General features: G+C 32.3%; 1 protein-coding gene and 1 long non-coding RNA gene across 5 annotated transcripts; one reads left to right on the top strand and one right to left on the bottom strand.

The window, feature by feature from the left end:
- Positions 1–708: 708 nt before the first annotated feature.
- LOC133288247 (uncharacterized) lies at positions 709–10,870 on the bottom strand. 2 transcript variants are annotated; one of them, XM_061485965.1, is made up of 10 exons: positions 10,672–10,870; positions 10,071–10,345; positions 8,957–8,990; positions 7,367–7,500; positions 4,586–4,652; positions 4,223–4,322; positions 2,849–3,012; positions 1,870–1,916; positions 1,741–1,791; positions 709–1,529 (listed from the first exon to the last, which is right to left on the bottom strand). In XM_061485965.1, exons 1-10 carry the CDS (start codon positions 10,748–10,750, stop codon positions 942–944), a joined length of 1,539 nt encoding a protein of 512 aa, XP_061341949.1. In that variant the 5' UTR covers positions 10,751–10,870; the 3' UTR covers positions 709–941. The 2 variants fall into 2 exon arrangements, with proteins under 2 accessions (XP_061341949.1, XP_061341948.1); XM_061485964.1 differs by having other exon boundaries at positions 7,367–7,503.
- Positions 10,871–15,983: 5,113 nt separating this feature from the next.
- On the top strand, positions 15,984–20,146 carry LOC133288249 (uncharacterized). Of its 3 annotated transcripts, XR_009748342.1 has the most exons (5): positions 15,984–16,482; positions 17,214–17,280; positions 17,701–17,756; positions 18,820–18,874; positions 19,975–20,146. It is a non-coding gene; the product is annotated as an uncharacterized LOC133288249 (long non-coding RNA). The 3 variants fall into 3 exon arrangements; XR_009748343.1 differs by lacking the exon at positions 17,214–17,280; XR_009748341.1 differs by lacking the exon at positions 15,984–16,482 and having other exon boundaries at positions 17,151–17,280.
- Positions 20,147–24,330: the final 4,184 nt, after the last annotated feature.

Raw genomic sequence — 24,330 nt, forward strand, 5'->3', positions numbered from 1 at the left:
TATATATATATATATAGGGCATGTTATATTTACAAACTTTTTTGTTTACAAACTCTTACAAACTACACTATGTTCTCCCGGAATATATATATATATATATATATATATATATATATATATATATATATGTATGTATGTATATATATATATTTATATATGTATATATATATATATGTAATTTGTAAAAAAAATTCAAAAAAGTTTGTAAACGTATCCTTCCCCTATTTATATATATATATATATATATAATGAAATTTGGCCTCTAGCAATTCTTCAAAATAGTTAAATAAAAATCTTATTACTGCTATACCAAAATCATAATAATTATAGGAAAAATATACTCTTATATTATAGGAGAATATTTTTCTCTCCTACATATACATCGATTTCCATGTTATTTTTTTATTTCATTTTTCATTTTTTTATAAGTGGTGGATCCCACACATGATTGTCTCATAACATGATAAATCTTCTCTCATATTGCATGAGATTAATAAAGCACATAATTATATCACATGTATATTTTTCGCAAAAAGCTTCAGCTTCTTGTCAAATACAAACTCCCTCCTGCATCCACCAACAGGTTCTCAGTTCCCTCAAACTTGTAATCTAACACGATGAGACAAACAACAAAATCTGGTTCAGTGTATAGAACAAAGGTTTGCAAGCAGTATTTATCTAAACTCAAAAAAATGATTACACGTCCTAATCCACAATATTTATTAACCTGTAATAAGTAAGGATATTACGTAAATGACAAGTACTTATATATTTTTGCCTCCGCAAAAGGCTAGTGCCTCAAAAGTTCTATATATGTAATGTGCAAACGGAGAGAACCCTGTCAGTTAATTATGTAATATGTTAAAAAAAATTCAAACAAAAGAAAAAAAAAATTACACAAATTTGTTAATGTTATTACAGCCTCGGAATGCTAAAATAGCTTAGTTTGGTGCTGTTCTTCCATTGGTTTGATCTTGTGGTTGGTCAGGGGGTACAGTCCTAGAAAACATTTCCATCACAGATTGAAAGGCCCCTGTTAGATGCTCAGGCATTTGGTCAAAGTTTACACTAACATTGCGCCCCATTCTTATCTCTGGTTCATTAGCTCCACTAGTATTGGTATCTTCTTGCCTTTCCTGAGGATGCGACCCCTGATGTGCATTTGTAGCATTTGCGGCTGTTCTTCCATTGGTTTGATCTTGTGGTTGGTCAGGAGGTACAGTCCTAGATAACATTTCCATCACAGATTGAAAGGCCCCTGTTAGATGCTCAGGCATTTGGTCAAAATTTACACTAACATTGCGCCCCATTCTTATCTCTGGTTCATTAGCTCCACTAGTATTGGTATCTTCTTGCCTTTCCTGAGGATGCGACCCCTGATGTGCATTTGTAGCATTTGCGGCCATGTTCATAAACATGCTTGCAATATCATTGGGATTAAATGGCATTGAGTTAAATGGAGGCGGCATTGCATGGCTTCTTGATCCTCTTGCAGATTGGTTTTGGGATTCTTGAGATGATCTTGAATTCTTTAAAGAATAAAGAAAAAATAAGTTTAGTTGAAGTCATTATGTTGGAGCAAACTTTCATCAGAATGCTATAGCTATCGTATTATAAACAGCGATTATCGATCAGGAAAAAAAGATAAATTGAAGACAATATGATCACATGCAGTACCCAAAACAGAAATATGGATTATGGATAATACCTAACTTTATTTAAAAGAAACAATATTAATACCTGATTATGATCTGCGTGATGTTGCTCTTCAATCAATTTTTGCTCAGCTACCTGTGGTTAATAACAGCATTGTGAGCACATAGAAAAAGTAATAGGAGAAGCAGAAAGAAAAGGAAAAACAGAACAAACCCGTATATTTTCTTTAACAGACTCATTGTTCGGATCCAACTGCAAGGCTGTAAGATAGAACTTCATGTTCAGGCTAAATAACTTGAGTTCTATCGTATTCACTGAATAACATTTCTGAATTCCAACAAGCTTGGAACCAATACTCATCATGATATAATAAAAGATCTAACATTTCCAAATTCCAACCACCTTAGGAACAATACTCATAATGATGTAATAAATCAATAATGATTTGAAGTCTGTAGACTGAATCATTTTCTAACTATAATTCTGATGAATACAAAATGCATTTTTGGTAAAATCAATTATTTTGACTATTAATGTTAGAAACATGCTCCTGCAAATGTAAGAAACTCAAATCGAAAAAACAAGCTAATCATTTAGGGCTCGTTTGGTGAACAGGATAGGATAAGGGTAGGATATGATATGGGACTAATAAAGGTAGGATATGATATAGGGCTGACAAGCCTATATCATGTCCTGTGTTTGATGAGTACCTGATTAGCAATCTGATAAGATTATGTAGAAGGAGAAAGAAAAAGAAAAATATAATGCAATAAATACAAATATATTGGGTAGCGTGGGAATATATTAGATAGCGTGGGGATATATTGGGTATCCAATATTGGTATCCTATCCTGTTGAATCCTAACCCAGCTCTCTCCATAGAATAAGAAATCATGTATTGGATAGGATAAAATGAGACAATAGGATAAGCTAATCATATCCTATTGACCCACCAAACAAGAGATAAAAATAGAATATGATAAGTTATCCTATCTTATCTTCTTTATCAGGTACTCCAAACAGACCCTTAAGAACTTTGAGAATATTGTATTAACAAGGTATCTCCACTATTTAACCTTTATTTGTAACTGGAGATAACCATAAAGTCAACATTCCCTGCAGAAGTCCCAGTAAATATATAAAACAGATTATAAGAATAAATAACAGTAGATGAATATAATACTTTAAGAACCTTTTTTAAACCCTTTATCAATAGCATCTCTATAGTTTCCTTGTGCATAATAAGCTAAACCCAGACGACTGTATGCCTTGCTGTAGTTTGGATCAATCTCGATAGATCTAAGACAATCTTGGACTGCTTCTGTATATTTGCTAATCTGAGTGTAAGCAGCTGCCCTGATATGCGTTGAAAAATGAAGGCACAAAATGCATCTCAATCAGAAAAATATAATGGGGCCAAAGGTACTCTGAATCAGACAACTGCCCATGAAATATGAAATATGAACCAGACAAAGAAGAATACATTTGAAACTAGAGAAATGCATATATACATTGGGTATTGTAATCCACCACCACAACCTCTCCCCTCATTCTTCACTGGTAAGAGTGTACATTGAACCTAAAGGACATTAGCCAAAACATTTTATGATAGAATAATTATAGGGGGAGATATTTTTCAGATATTCTAACAAGTTTTGATGAACCACTTGATATAATTTCTCCCTGTTAAGTTAAAACAGATATCCTTAGTTCTTCTCCACACTCCATAATAAAACGTAGAAATATTGAACATCCAGAGCATGTTTCTCACAATTATCCAAGAACCTTGGGAGAGCCTCACCCTAAAAGCTAGCTCGTAAGGTAGGAGAGCTCAAAGTCCATAAAAACCCCATGCCAAAACCTTATGTTTCCGATATGGGACTTAAGTCTCATATCTTGCAATTGAATCGTAACATTCCACCATGCTCTAAGCCCTAGCGCCCACGCGGCCTAGCTTTGTGCTAATCTTTTACTAGCTTGGGCGAACACTGATAGCATCACGAGCCGCGTTGTTCGATTGCAACTGGGAGACATAGTGGAGGGCTTTGATACTAATTGATACGAACCTTGGGAGAGCTCAACCCAAAAGCTAGCTTGTAAGGCAGAAGAGTCCAAAATCCATATAAACTTCACACCAGAACCTTATGTTTCCGATGTGGGACTCAACTCTCATACCTTGCAATTGGATCGTAACAGATGTGCTAACAAGCTCACTTTTTAATAAAATATGCTATCTCATAAAATCTTAGCATTACTTAAACAACACACCTTGCCATCCTCCTCTGCCCCACAAAATAAAAAACAAAAAATAAAATAAATTGAAAATGGAGGTGGAAGTTTATGGTTAAAAAAATCACAAACATTACTTTCTAACCTATATCAAGCCTACCCTAAACTAATACTTCATAAAAGCATATTAGTTATTGCATATATTGAAAATCAGAAGCAGAGGCATTTCTTTGACAAGACTGATAAGTTACATTCCAGAATAAAAATACATATTCAGTGATATGCTAAAAAATAATATAGTAATATATTTGAGAAACGGTATAAACCAGTGGAATACCTGTTGCAGTAGAAAACGGCACTTTTTTCATAGAGCGCAATTGCACAATTATACAACTCAATTGCATCAAGAAATTGCTTGGATTGCACTGCCTTGTTACCTGGGGAATTAAATCTATCACTGGGTAGATAATCTTTAACAAAACTTTCTTAGATGCGAATTTTAAATCAATTAATCACACCAATCTGCAGTGCAAAGGACATTTTTAGGCTGATACCAGCTTTAGAAATGTTCATAATTCAATTCTCACCGGCAAGTATGCACTATGTATCATGTATACCACAATGTCTGTGTATGGTAGATAGATAGAGGGAAAGGAAGGATAAAGTTGAGCTACTTAAAGTCAAAAGTCACTTTTCATACCTAGCGATTTTAGGGATTCAGCCAAATTCTTCAAACTAAACTCCCGACACCCAGATCTTTCCATCTCCTACATAGAAGCAGAATTTCTTTCATCAGACCTAAACAAACAGTTTTACTGAAATTTTGGTCTTTGATAGAGCCCATAAGCCCAATGGCATCAATTGATCCATATAGCCAACCCCACCTAGTGGGATAAAGCCTAGCTGCTGTATTTGTTGTAGAATTGAACAGACAGAAGAGTAAGAAATTACATAATATAATAAACAATTGTTAGTAGTAGTAGTAGAAATAATAATGTGCACGTCTTCAACTAACTTGATATACCAACTGACTATCTATCGGGATAATCGTACAAGCCATCGTATGAAACAGTAATGTCTCAATTTGCAGAAATGAAACACAAGCAATGAGCTACGACCTTTGGTTCATTAGTTTCTTCTCACTTTAGTGCACAGGTTTAAGTTACACAAACAAAAGGGACTAGAATATCGCTCATCAATAAACCCGCTGGTAGCTGCCTAAGTCAAAGTTAAAGTTATATCCTGGCAGACTAGCCGCCAACATACAGTGGTCATTGTAATATATTGAAAATTGGAACTAGCAGTTTTAATAAAACCCTAAAAGCAGCAGTATTCGAACCAAAAGAGTTATATTTCCAAATAAAAATTCCCAAAGGACTAGATGGAGAAAGCCAATAACATTATTGATCATGCTACAGTTGCATCTAAAAGCAGTTTCAGAACACAGGAATGTATGGCCGCCCCTCACACCCTCCCCAAAAGCCAAATTTATTAATGCTCTAAACGCAGTTTCAAGCCCTCAGCCAACCTCCTATCCAAAATCCTGCAAGGTATCCGTTAGAATATCTTTAAAATATTTCATAATATCAATAGTGTATCTTATAATGTTTCACAGTATCTGAGAAGACCTCCTAGGAGTCATTTTCATTTTTTGTTTTATTTCATGATTTGTTTCCTTATGTAATTAAGATTCGGAGTCTGGTTGGTATAAATAAGGCTTAGTGCCTTATATATATATTTTTCATAGTTTGTTCTCTCTTTTCCTCCTTCTCTAACTAAATTCCTATAATTTCAACAGTGTCCCCCCTTCCATTATCTATTCATATAATGATTTGTCAATACTGTTGACAAGTAATTTCCATAAAATGACTTTCAAGCTACTAAGTTTGAGGACAAATAAACAATCACAGAGACGATTGAAAACCATATTTGAGGCCTTTATGAAGACTACTTTAAATCTTGCCCAACATAGGCAACATTAGCCAGATCTTCCATCAACCTTTATAACAAGTTGTGCATAATTAACCATAGTAGTTAATTGCGCCGCAGTAGCGTCGTGAGCCCCGCCAAATGGGTATTGCGGTGCCTCGCCGCAAGAAATCGTATCGCGCCGCATCGGAACGCAATAGCAGCCATTGCGATTGCATTTGCGGCCAAATTGCGTCTATATTGCTGTTATAAGGCAAAATGTCAATTTTTTAGTCTATCTACGTCTCTCTGTGTCACCTCTGCTATCTTTGCCTTTAGAAAATGTTTTTTTTTTGTCATTATTTATGTTATATATCTATTCCGCTATTTTCGCAACCGCAATCCGCTATAACGCTATAGTGTTTTTTGGGGTTGGCCGCGACATGCCGCAATCCGCATTTGATAACTTTGTAATTAACATCTACAGTCCAACTTGAAGGTTAAGTGTACGATGCATATGATTAATAACATACATGGTCACTTCCAATAACATTAGGTGCAAGTATATACGGAGAGCATATATGCCCCTTATACTATATTGTACTACATTGTACTGCTAGCCAATTTAATGAATATAAAAACAGAGACCTGTAGCCACACTGGGTACATCTTCAATTTTAGAATAATGATCGGACCCGATTTGTAAAACACTTATCTTGCCCAGGGCTTCTCTAAAAACATACATGGTCACTTCCAATAACATTAGGTGCAAGTATAACTGGACATCAATATGTGAATTTTTTTTCCTATGATTCTTCCTTTGTGTGCAAACACTCTTACATAGGTCCCCATCTTTCCCACCCCTATATCATCTCTCTAATGAGCTCGCACACCATTTTTCCATCCTACATTAAATTTCATAGAGCAGTACAGTAACATAATTAATAGGGGGCAAACCGGAGCAGTGGTAAAACTATTCCTTCGTGACTGAAGGTCATGGGTTCGAATCCAGGAAACAGCCTCTTTGCAATTATGCAAGGGTAAAGCTGCGTACAAGGATTTCCTCCACCCCACACTCACTATTCGGGTTTAACGGGGAGTGATTTTTTGTAGTACAGTAACATAATTAGAATCACAAGTTGAACTACGGAAAGTCCTACAGCACCAGCAATACACCTACTTACTAGAGTTGCAACCTGCTCACTCAAGTTGCTAAGGTTAGCAGGACATGACAAATTGAGAATTCAGGCTTACAACATTTTTATGAATAATTATCAAGCACATGTTGAGTTCTGATTTCAAATCAATGGTGTAAATTTATTTTTTGCTTTTTTTTTTCGCTAAGAAGAAATCAGTGGTGTAAACACAGACAGAAGTAAACCAATTATAATTATAACAAAATGATAACAATAGTATAGAATTACTTTTCTGACCAAAAAAATAAATTTATACATACACCCAAGTACAAATAAGAATGATATATTAACATTTAAAGTAAACTAACAGGTATTTTTAAGTTTCAACATCAGCTGAAAATGTAACATATGCTTATTCATGATATAGTATGCCATACCATAAAAGCATTATCAAATAAATGAGATGCTTTCTCCAGTTGCACTGGGTCATCACTCCCATCAACATTGGTCCTAAAATAGTGATTTTTCTCCAGAGCAGCAAAGAATTGTCCACAGAGTTCATCTTTAGATGCTGCTGTCAAATGTTGGGAAACTATCAATGTAACTTTACTTAAACCTTTTAAGAATACTGCAAAAAGTTCAATACTGAGAAACCTAAATCCAAGATTGCATTTGGACTAGACCTAAAGAGGACCTTGACTATACCAAAAATTTAAGGGAAGAAAAATCATTCCGTGTGTAATATTCTGAAATCACTCTCGCTTGTTCTTTTTTTATTTTGTTTAAGGAGGATCTCTTATCCTTCTACCACTTTGTAATCATCTTCTAATGCCAAAACGCATAGGAAAGAGGTTGAACAAACGAATTTGGGAACTGATAAAAGAGAACCCTTAGTTCTCAAAAACAATAATCAATATTCAAAATTCAACAACCTACAAATGGAATCCTAAACACCCTTTTACTAACCCCAAAACACAATAAAAAAAAATGCCTCAAAAAGAAAGTTCAAATATAGCTGATTACATATCAATTAGCATTAAACATACCTAAAATAAGGAAATAATTAGAATCAAAACAACCTAATAATTAAAAAATTAAGAAAAGATATAAAATCACGTTCAAAATCTAAGCCTTCCCATGTAAGCCAATTCTAAGTGCATCATCTTCTCTGTGTCTTAATGAATTTCTTTTATAAAAAAAAATAAAAATAAATAAGCTTTGCAAATGTGTCCCCTTAAAGAACATGTTAAGGAATAAAAAATAGAATGTATCTCTCATTTTAATTTTAATTACTTAAAGAAGGAAGTATTATATGCTTTTTGGATTTTCAAAATATTAGATGCTTGTACTTTTCATTTAACAATTCCTATTTTTATTTCTTAGCCTGTGCCTTAAGGGTACACATTAACGAAACCCAAAAAATAAATTGAAATTACTCTTTTTAGGTATGCCAACTTTCATGAAATCTGAATGACAACAAAAATATGTAACAACTTTATTATTGTTAGAGTAACTTTTCTGCAGAATGAAACCACAAACAACCTAAACAGACTCTCCTATATTAATAATAATTGACAAAAAAATAAAAAAAATAAAAAAATAAAAAAAATTAATGCCTTCTCTATTACCCATTAACAATCAGATAAATCATAAATATGTTAAATATATCAAGATTTTTTTTTCAAAATATAAAAAAATGTCATTTTTACTTCCACAAATATCACCATCAAAAGAAAGGATTAAGTGGATTAAATTTGTCATGCAAAAGAACACAAAATGATGTAGTTACTTTTACTTGTAGTGAAGACTGAAGCCCGTCAAAGGGGTTCACACCCAAGAGCAAGCTCAAGGTACAACAAATAAAAAAATTTAAATGTTACAAAATCATAAACTTGTCCCACAAGAAATATCCTCTAAATGAGAACCTCAAGATCATAAATACAATAAACACAACACACTCTACATGAAGGGTTAAGTTTACAGTCACTCAAATTTCAAAAAAAAAAAGGGGGGATAGATTAGCCTACCAAATATGTGAGGATCCTGTGTCCAACCTTCATCCTAATCAAGTTATATATTATGAAATAAATCAGAACCAAAATTCAAAATTTCAATACGACACAATTTTAAATCAATGTGACAATATTATGAACTGCAAGAACTTTGAAAGTAAAGAAGATACATCATTCATGACACACTTCTGCATCAACGTGACATAAAATTGTTTATTGACTTCCAAAATCTTATTAGCAAAACCAATAAACACCTTAAGCAAGTTAAAAAAGGTTACAATAATCAGCTGACTTGGTCCTCCAACAGCATAACATCAAATCAACAATATATATATATATATATACATATATATATATATACATATATATATACATATCAAACCACAAAACTATTAAATAGAACAAAAACCACATTAATTAGATGGCTTGGACATGGTTTAACATTCAATGCCTACTATCTTTTTTGGGTACAGCCTACAGGATGTCAGTGAGCCCTATCTTTGTTTTCATGAATTACCATTTCCTAGAATAGCCAGCCCATCAAAGGCAACGCTTATTTCCAAAATCCATATACATAGCACGTGCTTGGTAACTAATTAATTATGGGAAATAATCACTTAAAAAAAAAAAAAAAAACTCTTTGAGAAAACTACAAAGAAAGCAACTATTTTCCCAAAATAAGCTAATCCAAACACGCACATACTCTCTCAACAATTGACAATAGAAGGGCTCCATATTATAACCACTAGAAAATTGGCAGGTGCGTAATGGACAGTTTTCTAGTCCTACTGCAATTCGTTGTTTTGCATGTGAACCATTTTCAAAACATGGCTTAGTTGACTAAAATTAAGGAGATACTGAGATGGTTGTCACATAGTTGTCAAAAAATGAATGGTAGTAGCAGCGCTAGAAGTTATTCCCATGTATCGTGTGCTCAACACATAAATCTAATAAGAACAATTCAAGAAAAGTGTGAAGTGTGAAAGAGACAAAAGCAAGTTTTGATCAACTAAACAAGCAAGGACCCACAAACCAACAGTCCAAAATTTGACCTTTTAAAAAAATTGATATTTGACATTAGCAAATTGGCCTAACGCAAAGTGGGAAAAAAGGGTAAGTGCGAATTAACCGTAGATTTCGATGCCTCGGGATTATTTTTAGTATGAGCAGGATTCTGAGCAGAGAATGAACTGGAAGCATCCACAGAATCTGGTTGAGGACCAACGTCTGACTTACTAGTTTCACATTGCTTGTTTGCTTCTTCAAGGGACTTGAACATGTCAATCAATGAATCATATTTCTCAGGATCACCGGTCACAGGAGATGAGTTAAGCTTAAATGCCTCTGCCAAACACTCCCTAGCAACCTCAATCCCTTCATCATCAATCCCTTGGCTAGGTTCAACTAATACACGGGAAACAAATTAGAGGGTATTGGTTGCAATAAAAATTAAATTGGCAACTTAAATGAAAACCAAACAACAAATTTCTCTACCCTTTTGCATATTAAACGACAAGAAAATGGATTCAGTGATAATTGGCAACTTCAACCTAATTAATCACGAAAAAATAAAGCGACCCAATTCACAAAATCACTCGCCACGCAAAATTACATGGAAAAGATAAAATTTTGCAGTGGCAATTAAATTGGTATTAATGCGAGAGAGAGAGAGAGAGAGAGAGAGAGAGAGAGAGAGAGAGAGAGAGAGAGAGAGAGAGGAATGGTAATACCAGAGTTGAGGAAGTGAAGGAAGGCACGAACTATGCGACGAGAGAGAGGGGAATCAGTGGTGACGTGATTGTTAGCCATTGATATCTGAGAAAGAGTGAATTGAAACAAACGAAGCTAAGTGAAGATGCTCATCTTTTATTCTTAAGAGTTCAGAAATGCTTCGAGAAAGTTCGCATAACAGGTAGCGAATCTAGCCGTAACTGGTTGGAGTCGCAGACAATAACACAACACTACAACTGTACAACATGCTTGCTTGCTATTTCATGGACTTATTTTGGGCTTTTTTTTCTTTACAAATTTTTGGCTCTTTTATTAGATTAAAAAACAAAATGGATCATAAAAAAAAAATATGATCCTCACTTTTAGTCTCTTATAAAAAAAAAATTAGTCATGCTCTTATAAAATTTAAAGTAGACCTATTCTAGTCCTTTTAAGAGACTAATGTGGGTTTTTTTTGAATTTATGAGAATCACGATTTCAACTAAATGAGTCCGTTCACTTTGAATTTCGTAAGGACCTTAGGATTTTTTTTATAAAACACTAAAGTGGGGACCGTATTTTTTGTTAAGAACCAAAAAGGGATTTTACTCTTATTAGTATCATTAATAAAAAGATTTGATATTTCTTATGTTATATTATCTTGGGAAATCATTATCTCCATCTACATGAGATAAGAACTTTTTCCTACACAAATTCGTTTTCCGTGCCAATTAATTTTTTTTTTCTTTTTTAATTTAAAATGTGGGACCCACATTTAACTTATCTCTATTTTTTTTCTCTCCTACTATCCTACAACATAAGAAAATATGCACCCTATTATCTTTTACATAATATAAAAATATGTGAGTCTATATGGATCCATATAAAAATAAAAGAGAAACAAGATATAGACCCTACATACTTTTATATGTGTATTGAAGATAAAATTATCTTCTCCAACATAAGAAATATTAAACCCTTAAAAAAAATAACTTATATTATTGCAATTTTATCGATGTTTATTTTTTTATTTACTAGGTAGTATCTTTGTTTTTTTTCTTTGTGGTTATAATTTAAAAAATAAAATTAAAAATATAAATATTTTAAAAAAATAACATGAAAAATTTGATTAAAAATTAAATTAATAAAAAATAAAAACAGCATTTGTTTCTTAAAAAATAATTAAATATATAATCAAATCATTATCTAATAAATTTTTTTGAATGTGATAAATAAAAATGAATAATCATTATAAATTATTCTACTCGAATTTCATTTCAATCCGAGACAAACACCAACAAGAAAAATAGCGATAAAAAGTTAAGGTAATTTATTATAGGGATTTGTTTATCTCATGTAGCATAAGATGGCTTATCACATGTTATAGAAACAAATTATGTGGATCCCATTATTTTTAAAAATAATAATAATAATAATGGCACGACTTTTAATGTCTCACTGACATAAGAGAGTTCTCTTCTTCAACATAAGATAATTTAAACTCTTCATTATATATAGGGAAAAGTTCACTAATGCCCCTGTGGTTTACTTCAGAATCACTTATGCTACTGTGGTTTTTTTCTTATCACATATGTCCCTGTGGTTTGTAAAAGAGTATGTTTTTTATCACATATACCCCTGTGATTTCTTATTTTTTACAAAGCACAGGGGCATATGTGATAGGAAAAAAACCACAGGGGCATAAATGATTCTGAAGCAAACCACATGGGCATTGGTGAACTTTTCTCTTATATATATTAGGAAGGGAAATTGATAACTTTGGGAAACAATTTTCTAATTTGGAATATCTTTAAATTTATTTTCTGGTTTGAAGTTGTCATCAACAGAGCTGATTACTTTTTATTTTTTATTTTTAGTACCAACTCTGACTAACATGTAAATTTAAGTGAATTTTATGAGGCACTAAAGGGAACAACCGTTTTATACAAAAGTTGCTAACTTTTCAGCAACTTAAGCCACGTCTCAATGTCCTACAAAATGAGATATTTTTACGATTTTGAAAAAAAAGAAAAAGAATGCAACACAAGAAAGACTCAATGCATATTAAACTCGTAAGGGTGGAGTTTATTAATTTGACATTGGTAATGATATGGATCAAAACTCTAAAGAGTAATCATAATAGCCTCAAGCTAGCTAAGGGTGAAAAGGAAAAAGAGTAACTGTGTTACAGTTGGCTTGAGGAGAGAATTTATTAAAATAATAATAGTAGAAAGCGAACGAAGAAGATGGGGAAATAATGGAGCGAATGTCCCTTTTACATAGAAAGTTAGAGATTCCTTTTAAGTGCGCAAAGTGTGGAGTCATAATCATTTCTAACTTGTAGGCCCCACTGGGTGTGAAGTTGTGTGACCATAATGTGAAAAAAGTCATACATGGGAAGTACGAGGGGATACGTGTACAAAGGAGTCATGCGCATCACATGCTAAGCAAGGGTGGCCTTGCTGGGTGGCCATATGGGCTGGCTAGGCAAAGCCATCCAACCGGGCCAGAACACATAGCAAATGATGTGGTAGGGTGCTTTGAAGGATGCTAGTGAAGAAGACGAAGAGAGATAGAAGGATGAACTGCTTTCATCTATCGACGCCTTTCATTGTGTATAAGTGTGATAAATTTTAACATGATTTACTGATATGACACGAAAAATTCGATTTGGGTCCGCTTGGTTTCAAATTCATATGGTATTTGTATTGGTAAAAACTGACACAAAAAAATTTGTGTTGTATTGTTTATGCCAACTCCTGAACATGAAATTGACCGGTATTAATCTTCTTACAAATTATTTGTGTCATGTGTTAAAACAATATTGGTGAAAACAACATTCAATATATAGGTTGTTTGTGTCATATCATATCGTGTCAACATGTATAACAAGGGACTCACTCTGAGGTTGAGGAATTATTTGTGTCTCATTCTAATCACGAAATAAGTGTATTTGTGTTAAAGATTTAGTTCTACCTGTTTTCAAATTCATGTCATGTTTGATTTAACAAGGAAAATTCATGCACCATATTGCCGAGAAAGATTCATGTCATATTGCTGATAAAAATTTCTCAAGAATTTTTATGCACTATATTAGGTACACAATGAGAGACAAAATTTCAACATTCATTTGTTGAATAACAAGGAAAAAAATCGTTGTTGCTATTGCATAACTTGCTTTCGTTTTTGAGTTAAAAGAGCATCTACTCACCAATATTAAGCATTTTCATACCATAATGGATAATTGGATACAAGTTACTGTTTGACAAGACAATGAGCAGAAGAACAATGCCCATTACACAGTCAATATGTCAGCATTTCACTTTATGATCTATTAAATTGTGATAAATACATTTGCATTTACTGTAAATAATTTCATATAATAATTTTAATAAACATTTTTTAAAATATTGATGAACATGAAATAAAAAATTTTAAATGTGGATAACATGCTCCATCACACTAATAGCATGCAAAGGTATCACAAAGTTTTAATGAATTTTATGCATATAAATTTTTGATTTGAGTATCTTCTTAAGAGTCATCTTTGAATGTTTGTTAAAAATTCATATAATTTTTTAAAATCTTATAAATCTATATTGTTCTTTCAAATCTTATAAATTCTATTAAAATCTTTTAAAATACAATTTTATAAAATCTTGATTATTAAAAAAGTCTTTGAAAAAAGTTTTTAAAGTCTCTATAATTCTAGATAGTCTTTTAAAATTTATAAGATTTTTTTATCTCAAAATTTTCTTTCAAAAGGCATTAAGACATCTGCCCTTTTAAGAAAAGCATTACGGACCAAGATATAAAAAAAATAGTTTCCTTTACAAAATTCATTCAAATCAAAACAGATATAAAAAAAATAGTTTCTTTTACAAAATTCATTCAAATTAAAACAGATACATTACATGTCATACCAATATTATTTGAAATAGTAAGGACTAAATGATAAGTTTTGTTAAAGCAAACTTTCTACCGTTTAATTTTGTTAGAAACATGGTTTTATGTCTTTCAACATACATACAAAACATAGAGAACCAGGAGATTGAAAGAAACGTGAGAGCCTGCCTTTGGTATAACCTCAATCAGCTTGTCACTAACAGGACTTTTATGCTCCAACAACATTTGCAATTGCTTTTCAAAGCCTTTCAGCATTGAGGGGAACATACTAACAATAGCCTGATTCAAGTAAAATGGCAGAACAATTTATGAAAGACTCCACGTTACACATTAAGAGACTATTACTTGATTCCTACAACCAGATAAGCTTCCTTCAATTTGGCTAACATTGCTAAAATAAATCTAAAAATCTTAGTAGTCATGAAATCACTTCATATTCAAAATCTTCACTACTTTTTGAACTAATTGCTTTAACATAAAGACTTAGGGCCTGTTTGGATGGGCTTTTTTTCCCTTCAAAAGTTGCTTTTTTTCTTGAAAAAAACACTTCTCATTTTTAGTTCGTTTGGATGTCTACTTTTAAAAAAAGCAGAAGCCACAAAAAAAGTCAAAAATCTACTTTTTTTCATAAGCTAAAATTTTTAACTTCTACAAAAAGCAGAAGTCAAAAACCAAATTTTTTTCAAAAACTAAATATTTTTATAAAAATATAAATAGCTTTAACTTTTGTAAAAAACACTCTTAAAATAAGGAAGAGATAAAAGTCACATTTTTTAAAAGGTGAAACAAACATGCTCTTAGACATTGCTAGAAAATATACAAACACACATGAAAATCATTACTGAAACATAGCGGCTTGAGCTTTTACGCTGAATAAGTTATTTCATGAGAAATACAATCCCCTTTGTTCCGCAACATCCAACTAAGATGCACATATAAGTGGACATGCATCACATCCAAAATAAAAAATCTAAATCCTTTTAACATGTTTTGTAGCTTTCTTTAATGTTTTTTTGTACATTTTATTCAGTTTATGTGCATTTCAATAATGTTTCTTAACTTTTTTTTGTGTCTTGTTGCCTTTCTAGATGTTTTGAAGTATGTTTGAAACATTTTATTTCAAGAGGTCTAAAATATATTAACATGTTTCAAGTTTCAACCCCTTCCATTATTACGCAAATTTTATAACCAATAGAAATTCCCGAAGGCAGGGCAGCGACTTTAGGGCAGGTGTACAAACAATATGCACATCTATATCCCAATAGTTAAATACAAATATGACAGCAGAAAGAACATATCACTGCCACTACAAAAAATAGGATCTATAGCCACATGGATTTAACCACATTTATTATAATGAAGTAAGAATACAAGTATACCCTCAATTTGCAACCCTATTTTCAAAATGTAGCAAAATTAATTTTGAATTTTTTTTACTAAAAAATGTTTTCCTCCATATTCATTCTGTATTCTGTTTATACCAAAAAAGATTCCCCAAATCTTCAACGAAGTTTAGCATTAAGCTCATACAAATTTTGAAGTTCTGCCTTCCGATCTAGATTGCAACAAACTAGAAGTTCTCATCCCCTTCTGATTCTCTCTCATCTCACTCTCGTTCTTCCTCTCGCTCTTGATCTTTCTCTTCCTCCTCGTTCTCCCACTGTCCTCTAGCTCTCAAGGCTTACGAGCAGACCGGTCAGCTCCCCGATCCGGCTTCCACCGACAATGCGGAGTTTCAGCTCGTGCTTACCATTATCAGGGATGGGTTGAAGACCGATCCCAAGAGGTACCACAAGATGAAAGAGAGGCTCGTTGGTGTCTCCGAAGAAACCACCACTGGTGTCAAGAAACTCTACCAGATGCAGGCCAATGTCACCCTCTTTTTCCCTGCTATCAATGTCAATGACTCTGTCACCAAGAGCAAGGTAATTTTCCTTTTGAATTTAATTCAGATCTATAATGTGTTCCGTGTCAAATTGACAATTGAGTTTCGGATCTATCAACTGTTTGATATATGTCCTCAGAGAAGCCTGTCTTGACTTGTTTATATTTTATGTTGGGTATTATTAAATTATCGGTTTTTCTTTTTATTGTTAGATTGTATGTTATTGTTAAAGAGCAATTATTAAATTAGGTAATTTGAAAATAACAAGTGGGTCGTTGAATATGTAGATTTGAATTGCTCCTTATCAGTGGATCTAGTTCTAAATCAAATTGTGATTGGATGAGAATGACCTGAGCTGAGGACAGTTTGTTATTAGGAATTAACTACCATTATGTTGTCTGACATTCATGTATTATTTCTGAAGCTTCTTCTAATGCTTTAACATCTGTGCTGATTTAGAAGAATGAACCATGTTCGGTTGGTGTTCCATCTATCAATTGAGTTTTAAAACACTACTCAGGAAAGCTATTCTGCATTTTCATCATATGAAATCCTATGTCTGCTGTATATATATATATATATATATATATATATATATATATATATATAGGCATATCAAGTGAGAAGCATGAGAGGTGAGAAGAGCAAATGTTAACCATACAACCATACATGGATGGTTAAGATTGGTTTTACATGAAACTAATCTTGACCATCCTTATAAGATTAAATGGTAAAGATTAACTTGATTTCCATATTTGCTAACGTCTTCAGTGGCAGAGTGGCAGTTGGGCATGCCTTTGATCTCCCGGTGTACTTTGGAGATGCTGGTAGTCGAGAGGTAGTGCACATGACTTCAGTACACAAGACATATACATGTTCTTATCCATTATTCTTTTTAATGCATGACTAGGTCATACATAAGGTTGGCGCTGAAAGGGCATGTGCTACAACAACAACTCTATAGCAAATTATAGAACAGTTTGGGCTCTGAGCAAGTACTTCTCAAATGTGAAGTAGAATAATATATATATATGAGACCTTTGATCGTGCTCATGATGTTGATCTTGGATTGAATTTAGAAATGGCTGGAGCTACTACTATAATATTCTCATACTTATTCTAGTATTCCTGTTTTGATTACCTTTTCGTGCAATTCCAAAACAGTGGGAAAAGAGTCTTGTTCTTAATTTTTGCTCTCTCTTTTTTAGCAAAATTGGCTATTAGTGGAATGCTTACTTGAAATTTCCTTGGCTTGCAGGTTTTCCAAAGACCTTGGAACCAAGTCTTCAACTAGCAGCTGTTGTGCTTTCTCCGGTAAATCTTGATTGAATACTCTATTTTTATTGGAACAGAAATATTGACCTAATAGAAAATATTTTTTGTGTCTCACTGTCTCTTTTTATATTTATATTAATGCTCCTATTTGATTATGTCTGACACAGTTAAGAGATAAATGATTCTGGTCATTTCTTGTGATTGAATCTAGGTCTCATTTACTGAACTATTGTTACCCTTCCACTACAAGAAAAATAGCGTTTAAGCGCAATCGTTTAGCGATAATTTTAGAATGTGGCAAACTTTTTTTGAAAAGCTCTAAACCTACTAAGCTAAGAGACAAAATAATAATAATAAGGGATCCGGAAAGTGTATTATTTTGCTCGATGAATTCATCTAAATAAGAAAAAGAGTTTTCTTTTTCTTTTTCTTTTTCTTTTTTCTGCAACCCATTCCCATTTTTTTCTCTAACCAATTCTAATTTTGATATGTAATTGTGTAATTTCAGCACAGAGTTTTGGACTTCCATATGTCAGTGCATATCTTGATTCCTTGGGGACCAACTTCTCACATGGTGCAAACTTTGTAACAGCAGGATCAAAGTAGCAAGTTTAGTCTAATAAAATAAAAACCAAAATTCTATCCGTGGAACCGCTCAAGCTCCTATTAGACCTATCTAAAATTCACACATTTAAGATCAATAATACGACAGCTTAGAGTAGTATAATAAGATTTCAGAATCAAAAGTATATGATAGCCTAATATATATGATAGCTTAGAGTAGTATAATAAGCTCCTATATATATATATAAAACTATAACTTCAAACCTTTACAATCAAATCAACAGGAATAGTCTCGTAAGCCGATTCCAGTGGTCCTGTACGAATAGAACAAGGAACGTGCCCTGCCTAAAAAATATTCGGTTATACTGTCATAGTAATTGGTTCAAATAATTAGCTTAGATTTACACGTTAGTATCCAAAATATTCTAGCAAATCCAAGTTTATTTTGATATCACAATATTCTAGCAAAGTTCTCAATTATCATAGAAATATTTCCTTTTCACTTTCAACACATTTTCTTATGTTATTGTGATTGCAGGAGCGAACCACAAGAAGATTATCAGGGCTGTTCAATTACAATACCATTACCCCAGGTAACACAATATATCATGACCTTAATTAAACATGGTTCCACACATAATGGTCTTCAACATCATGTAACAAAGTTTCTCTTTCATAGGTTCCACACATATGTATATTATTTTTTGGAAAAACGTGGCATATGAATCTTTATCCCAAATGAGATTTAAAAAGGTTACGGACGTAACATTATATATGGATTAGATAACTGATACTAAGGACATGCAAAAATGACATATGAATCTTCACCTATTCTTTGGTTTGTATTTTTAAGATAATGTAGTTTGTGGTTACAATTTATTTTTGTTTAAAAAAATATTTGAAATAGAGAGAGAGAGAGAGAGGGGGAGGGCGGGGGGAGGGGGGTTTGCCTAATTCCAGGTTTAGGACATGAAAAAGCCTTGGTGAAGGACCACCAAAAGTTGAAAACAAGGCCTTCATGTTTTGGGGGAAATATTGTTAATTATGTCATTAAGGGCATCACCAAAATTGATAAGTAAAAGGCCTTTATTCATATTACTAAAGTAATGTCAACAGTGAAGTGTGGGGGCATGTCATTGAGCCGCTAAAACTTTTATTGGCTTGAGCTTGCCTTTCAATTTTTCACTTGCAAGATTTGAGTAAGTTGCTTCATTATTTATAATTTTCAAGCTGAAGTTGAAGTTTTAAGCTTAAATGTTTTAAATGCTAGTAAGATAAAGGATGTAGTTTTAAGAGAAATAATGATCTTGAAGAGATTTACAAAGGAGTTCGCATGGATGTGGATAGTGAAGCTGCTAGACAGATTTGAACTCGCCTCATAGAATCTAGTACAACTATCTTTCTTAAATTATTTATCTTCTTTTCATTTGAATGACATCAAGTTGTGCAGACCAGCCAACAAACAAGTTGGCTAAACTCTAGTAATTATTTATTTCTTTGTTGTGAACTATTCTATCTAACTCCTACATAATAAAAGGGAATCGAGGAAAACACATAAGGTTGGTATAGTTTAGAATCTCATTGATATATCTTTTAGAGTTTTAGTCCCACCTGTTTCAATGATTTGACTTTAATCTTTAAGCATATAGTTTAGAATCTCATTGTTATGATATACTCTCTTTTTTTTGTGCAGGTGCGACAGAGTAGATAACACTTCAAAGGACTAGGATGTGCATAGTTACACGAAAGACAATTTTTTTGTATCGACATTCCATAGCAATATTCTTAATAGTTTTGTTTGCCAATTATTTCCCTTATGCAATGTTAGTAGAAAATTTGATTAGCTTATATGAACTTAAACCTTGTCTTGTACAAATTCTTCAATGATATCAATAAAAAAACTTGCAATCTAAAATTTGATACAGAGTTTGGAGTTTGGTTCACATTTTATCGTGTTCATTAGTTTGCACTTGAACTATTAATTTCTTTATAAATATAATATTTATTAAATCCAAATTATATTATATTTTTTTATTTTTTTAAAAAAAAAATTCATATATTTAGCCACATTTGTGAATGTGGTTAAAAAAGTTTTCATATATAATTAACCACATTTTTTAATTGTGGCAAACTATACAATTTAACCACATTTATAAAGTGGTTAAATATACAATAATTGTGGCTAAAAAAAGGCTACCACACTCGGTCAAGATGTGGCAAAATGAATAAAACAATGTGGCTAAATTATTGCAACACCACTTCTAGCCACATTTAATCAAAATGTGGTAAATTCTGTTAGCCACATTTTTTATCAATGTTTGCCACATTTTTAAATGTGGCTAAATAACATTTTTTTTGTAGTGTGCCTCATAGGTTGAGCCACCCTTATTTTCATTCAAGTATAATTTTCAGCATAAGGATCTATCATCTATACTTTGTCTTTCTTCAAGGCTGAAGATCTTTCATGTAAGGAGTGTTTAAACAAACATATCAAAACCATTCTTAAGCCTCCTTCTTATAGGATAAGCTTTTAGGATGAGTTAATTCTTTGGCAGACATAATAACAAAAAAAATCCCAATAAAAGATCATGATTGAATACATTTTCCCTTGTTCAAACTGTATCTTAATTTCCATATATTCAAAAAATAAAAAATAATAAATAAACAATGTTTGAAATAGTAGAGATTTCTACAATGGAGAGAAATGCTTTTGCAAGAATTGATTTTGTAATAATCAATTTCATGTTTGCAAATATCATCCAAAAAGCACGAAAAGTTAATGTCCTTTGTTCAAGAAGACATGTTTGGTGTTTACAATATTAACAAAGGACACTTACAGAGGTAAACTAAAAAGACTAGAGATTTGCAACTTCAGTCCAAAAGAGAAGCAACTATTCCATTGGAGAGTATAGTTTGCCTTTGCATTAACCAAAGTTTACCCATAGACTAATTATTTTTTCTACCAAAAATAAATACCTCCCGTTGAAAAGTGAATACCAAAAGCTCACCCAAAACACACCACTAAAATAACAGGCTTCCCAAATCCGTTTTGTACTACTTCATACAAAACATAACAAACAAAGGATATCAGCCTCAAGTAATTAAGGTTAATTCCCAAGGAATATAAGGCAGTTACATTATGTGGTTCATGCATTGTCATTGACATTCCTTCCTTCACCAATTGATAATTATCTTTCTTTTTTATTATATAAACTACCCAAAATAAATGTGAGTCATCAATCAAGGACTCAAGGATGTAAACTATCTAGCAATTCTTTAGGCCTTTGGCTTATAAATTATGACTACAATTGCAAATACTACCACATGAACCTCACTTCAAATATTTGCAGCATGATATATACAATAACAAGCAAATTAACAGCATGAACAGATTATGCCATCACTGTTTTGGTTAGCTACCTTTGTTGGAATGCTTCGCTGGTCATTGCGACACTCTAGTATTTTGCATCGTCTAGTGCCTAATTTCATTTTCATGCAGCAGGTTAAATGATTTATTCCCTCCACCCCTCTCTCTCGGCCAAAAAAAAAAAAACTAACCAACTAAAAGAAAGTATATATCCACTAAGCAACAAGTTTTGTTACACCAAAAGAAGATTTGCAGAAGAATCCTTCAAGTTCTTATTTCCACTTTCACTATTGGAAACATAATCTAAGATACATTGGATATGCTCTGAGCTGAAAATGTTGGATGAACATTTGGAGAAGAGTGAACATAAGAACTCATAATTTGGATTGTTATCTCTAATCGTTACCAGAATATCATCCTAAAAAAAAGAAAAAGAAAATGTAGATTTAAAATGGGGAAAATGGATGTGATGCCGAAAGCAGATAGAAAAAGTGGTTAAACAAAAAGTTATGATTTCGCAATAGAGTAATCCTCTGGTTTTCCATTAATTGATCCAAAATCAAAAATCCTAAAAATAAGAAAAATTCCTAACATAAATATAATGGTAACTAACTTCCAAAAATAAATAAATATTTACAATTAAATCACTCTAAATACGTCTCAAATCTTAAATCTCAAATCATGCCAAATTTGTTGTTTTTCTTTTCCTGCCAAACAAATCACAATCATATATGTTGCTTTATTGGGACTTGGATTTGATCATAATTAGTTATATTTTAAATAACTGTTTTTTTCAACATTTTGATCATACTTATTAGGTCACAACTCTGGTTAACTTTGAGTTTATTGAATCAATGGTTGGGCCATATCCAATAGGCCAACCGTAAGTGCATCATTCTCCCCCGCTAAGAAAAAAATTCGTCCTCGCATCTTCTTTATCTTCATTTATCTCAATCTCTTTAGGTAGAAAGAAAAATGACAATTCTTCCTCGATTAAATCTCCATCATTTAATTCCCCATTAGATTTAGCATAAACTAAATAATCATCGTAGAATCATCATAAATCGGATAATTATTTAAATTGGATAATCATCATAAATTGAATTATCATCAATCATCATAAATTGGATTATGATCATAGACTTCAAATTCAGGAATGTTGAGTTGCATTTCGATTTCTTGAAAAGTGGACTTATTTCCAGGTCATATTTCCCAAATATGTCCCTGGTTTGCAATCCCCAAAAGATTGACGTTTTCCACTTGCTCTAAAAATTGGCACATGCTCTCCTCTCACTGCTGAATTTTTGGGAGTACTCAAGGTGCTGAAACTAGCTTGAGAAAGAAGACTTCGTAAAGTCATCATTGAAAGTGATTCAACATCTGTAATCACTATGCTTACCAAACCTGGAAATGAAGCCCGAGAGAATCACATGGTGTCTCGTATTCGGGCATAGATTAAGAAGGATTAGAGAGTTATGTTCCACCACTGCTATAGGGAAGGGAATGTGTACACGGATTGGCTAGCCAGCTACCACTTGACTAAAGATAGGAATTCTAATTGTGTTATTTTTTATAATATTCCTTTAGATCTAAGTTCTTAAAATTAGGGAATTTGGCTTATGTTAGCCGTAGGCGTAGAATTAGTCTTATGTAATTTGTTGGTTGGGGCTATGCTCTATCAACTACAAAAAAAAAAAAAAAAAAAAAAAAAATCTTATTTTATTGCAATTTTATTGATGTTTATTTTTTTTTCATTTATTAGATAGTATCTTTGTTTTTTTGGGGAAAGTTCATCTATGCACCTATGGTTTACGAAAGGGTATATTTTTTTTATTACATATGCCTATGTGTTTTTTTACTTTTTACAATTCTCAGTGGCATATGTGATAAAAAAAAATATAGGGGGCATAGGTGATTCTAAAGCAAATCACAAGGACATTGATGAACTTTTCCCTTATTTTTTTCTTTGCAGTTATAATTTAAAAAGTAAAATTAAAAATATAAATTTTAAAAAATAATATATGAAAGTTTTGATTAAAAATAAAGCTAATAAAAATTAAAAATAGCTTTTGTTTTCTTAAAAAATAATTAAAAATAGAATCAAATCATTATCAAATAAAAATATTTGAATGTAATAATAAAAATGAATAATCATTAAATATATTATTCTACTTGAATTTCATTTCAACCCGAGCCTAACACCAAGAAGAAAAATACTGAGAAAAAGTTAAGGTAATTCATTATATATATTAGGAAGGGAAATTGATCACTTTGGGAAACAGTTTTCTAATTTGGAATATCTTTAAAATTATTTTCTGGTTTGAAGTAGTCATCAACAGAGGCTTTTTGACCCTTTTGCCCCTCATTAATTAATTAATAACCAATTTGCCCCTGATCAAGAACTATCCACCAACCTGCCCCCTTTTAGTCGACTACCTTGCTGTTTTAGTCGAGCAAATGGTCAATCTTCAGAAAGTGGACTACCGCAAATTTAGTCGACTAAAAAATCATCTTAATCGACTACATTTTTGGGATATTTAGTCGACTAAGTATCGATATTTAGTCGACTAAGATTTGAAGGCCGTTATGTTCCTTTGTATTTACCGTACAAATGCGTGCCATCAATTTGGATTATGGGTTTACAATATTTGAAGGCCTCAATGCACTGGTGAAAGGTCCAAA

This window comes from Gastrolobium bilobum, unplaced genomic scaffold, assembly GCF_033153095.1.
Source record: "Gastrolobium bilobum isolate Gb01-03AN ecotype WA unplaced genomic scaffold, APGP_CSIRO_Gbil_v1 utg776, whole genome shotgun sequence".
NCBI lineage: Eukaryota > Viridiplantae > Streptophyta > Magnoliopsida > Fabales > Fabaceae > Gastrolobium > Gastrolobium bilobum.

Coding starts and splice junctions, on each gene's coding strand:
- LOC133288247 (XM_061485964.1), bottom strand. CDS start 10,750: ATGGCTAACAATCACGTCACCACTGATTCCCCTCTCTCTCGTCGCATA. Junction 1,917..2,848: donor TGATAAAGGGTTTAAAAAAG/GTTCTTAAAGTA, acceptor TCTATCTTACAG/CCTTGCAGTTGGATCCGAAC. Junction 1,530..1,740: donor ATCACGCAGATCATAATCAG/GTATTAATATTG, acceptor TATTCTTTAAAG/AATTCAAGATCATCTCAAGA.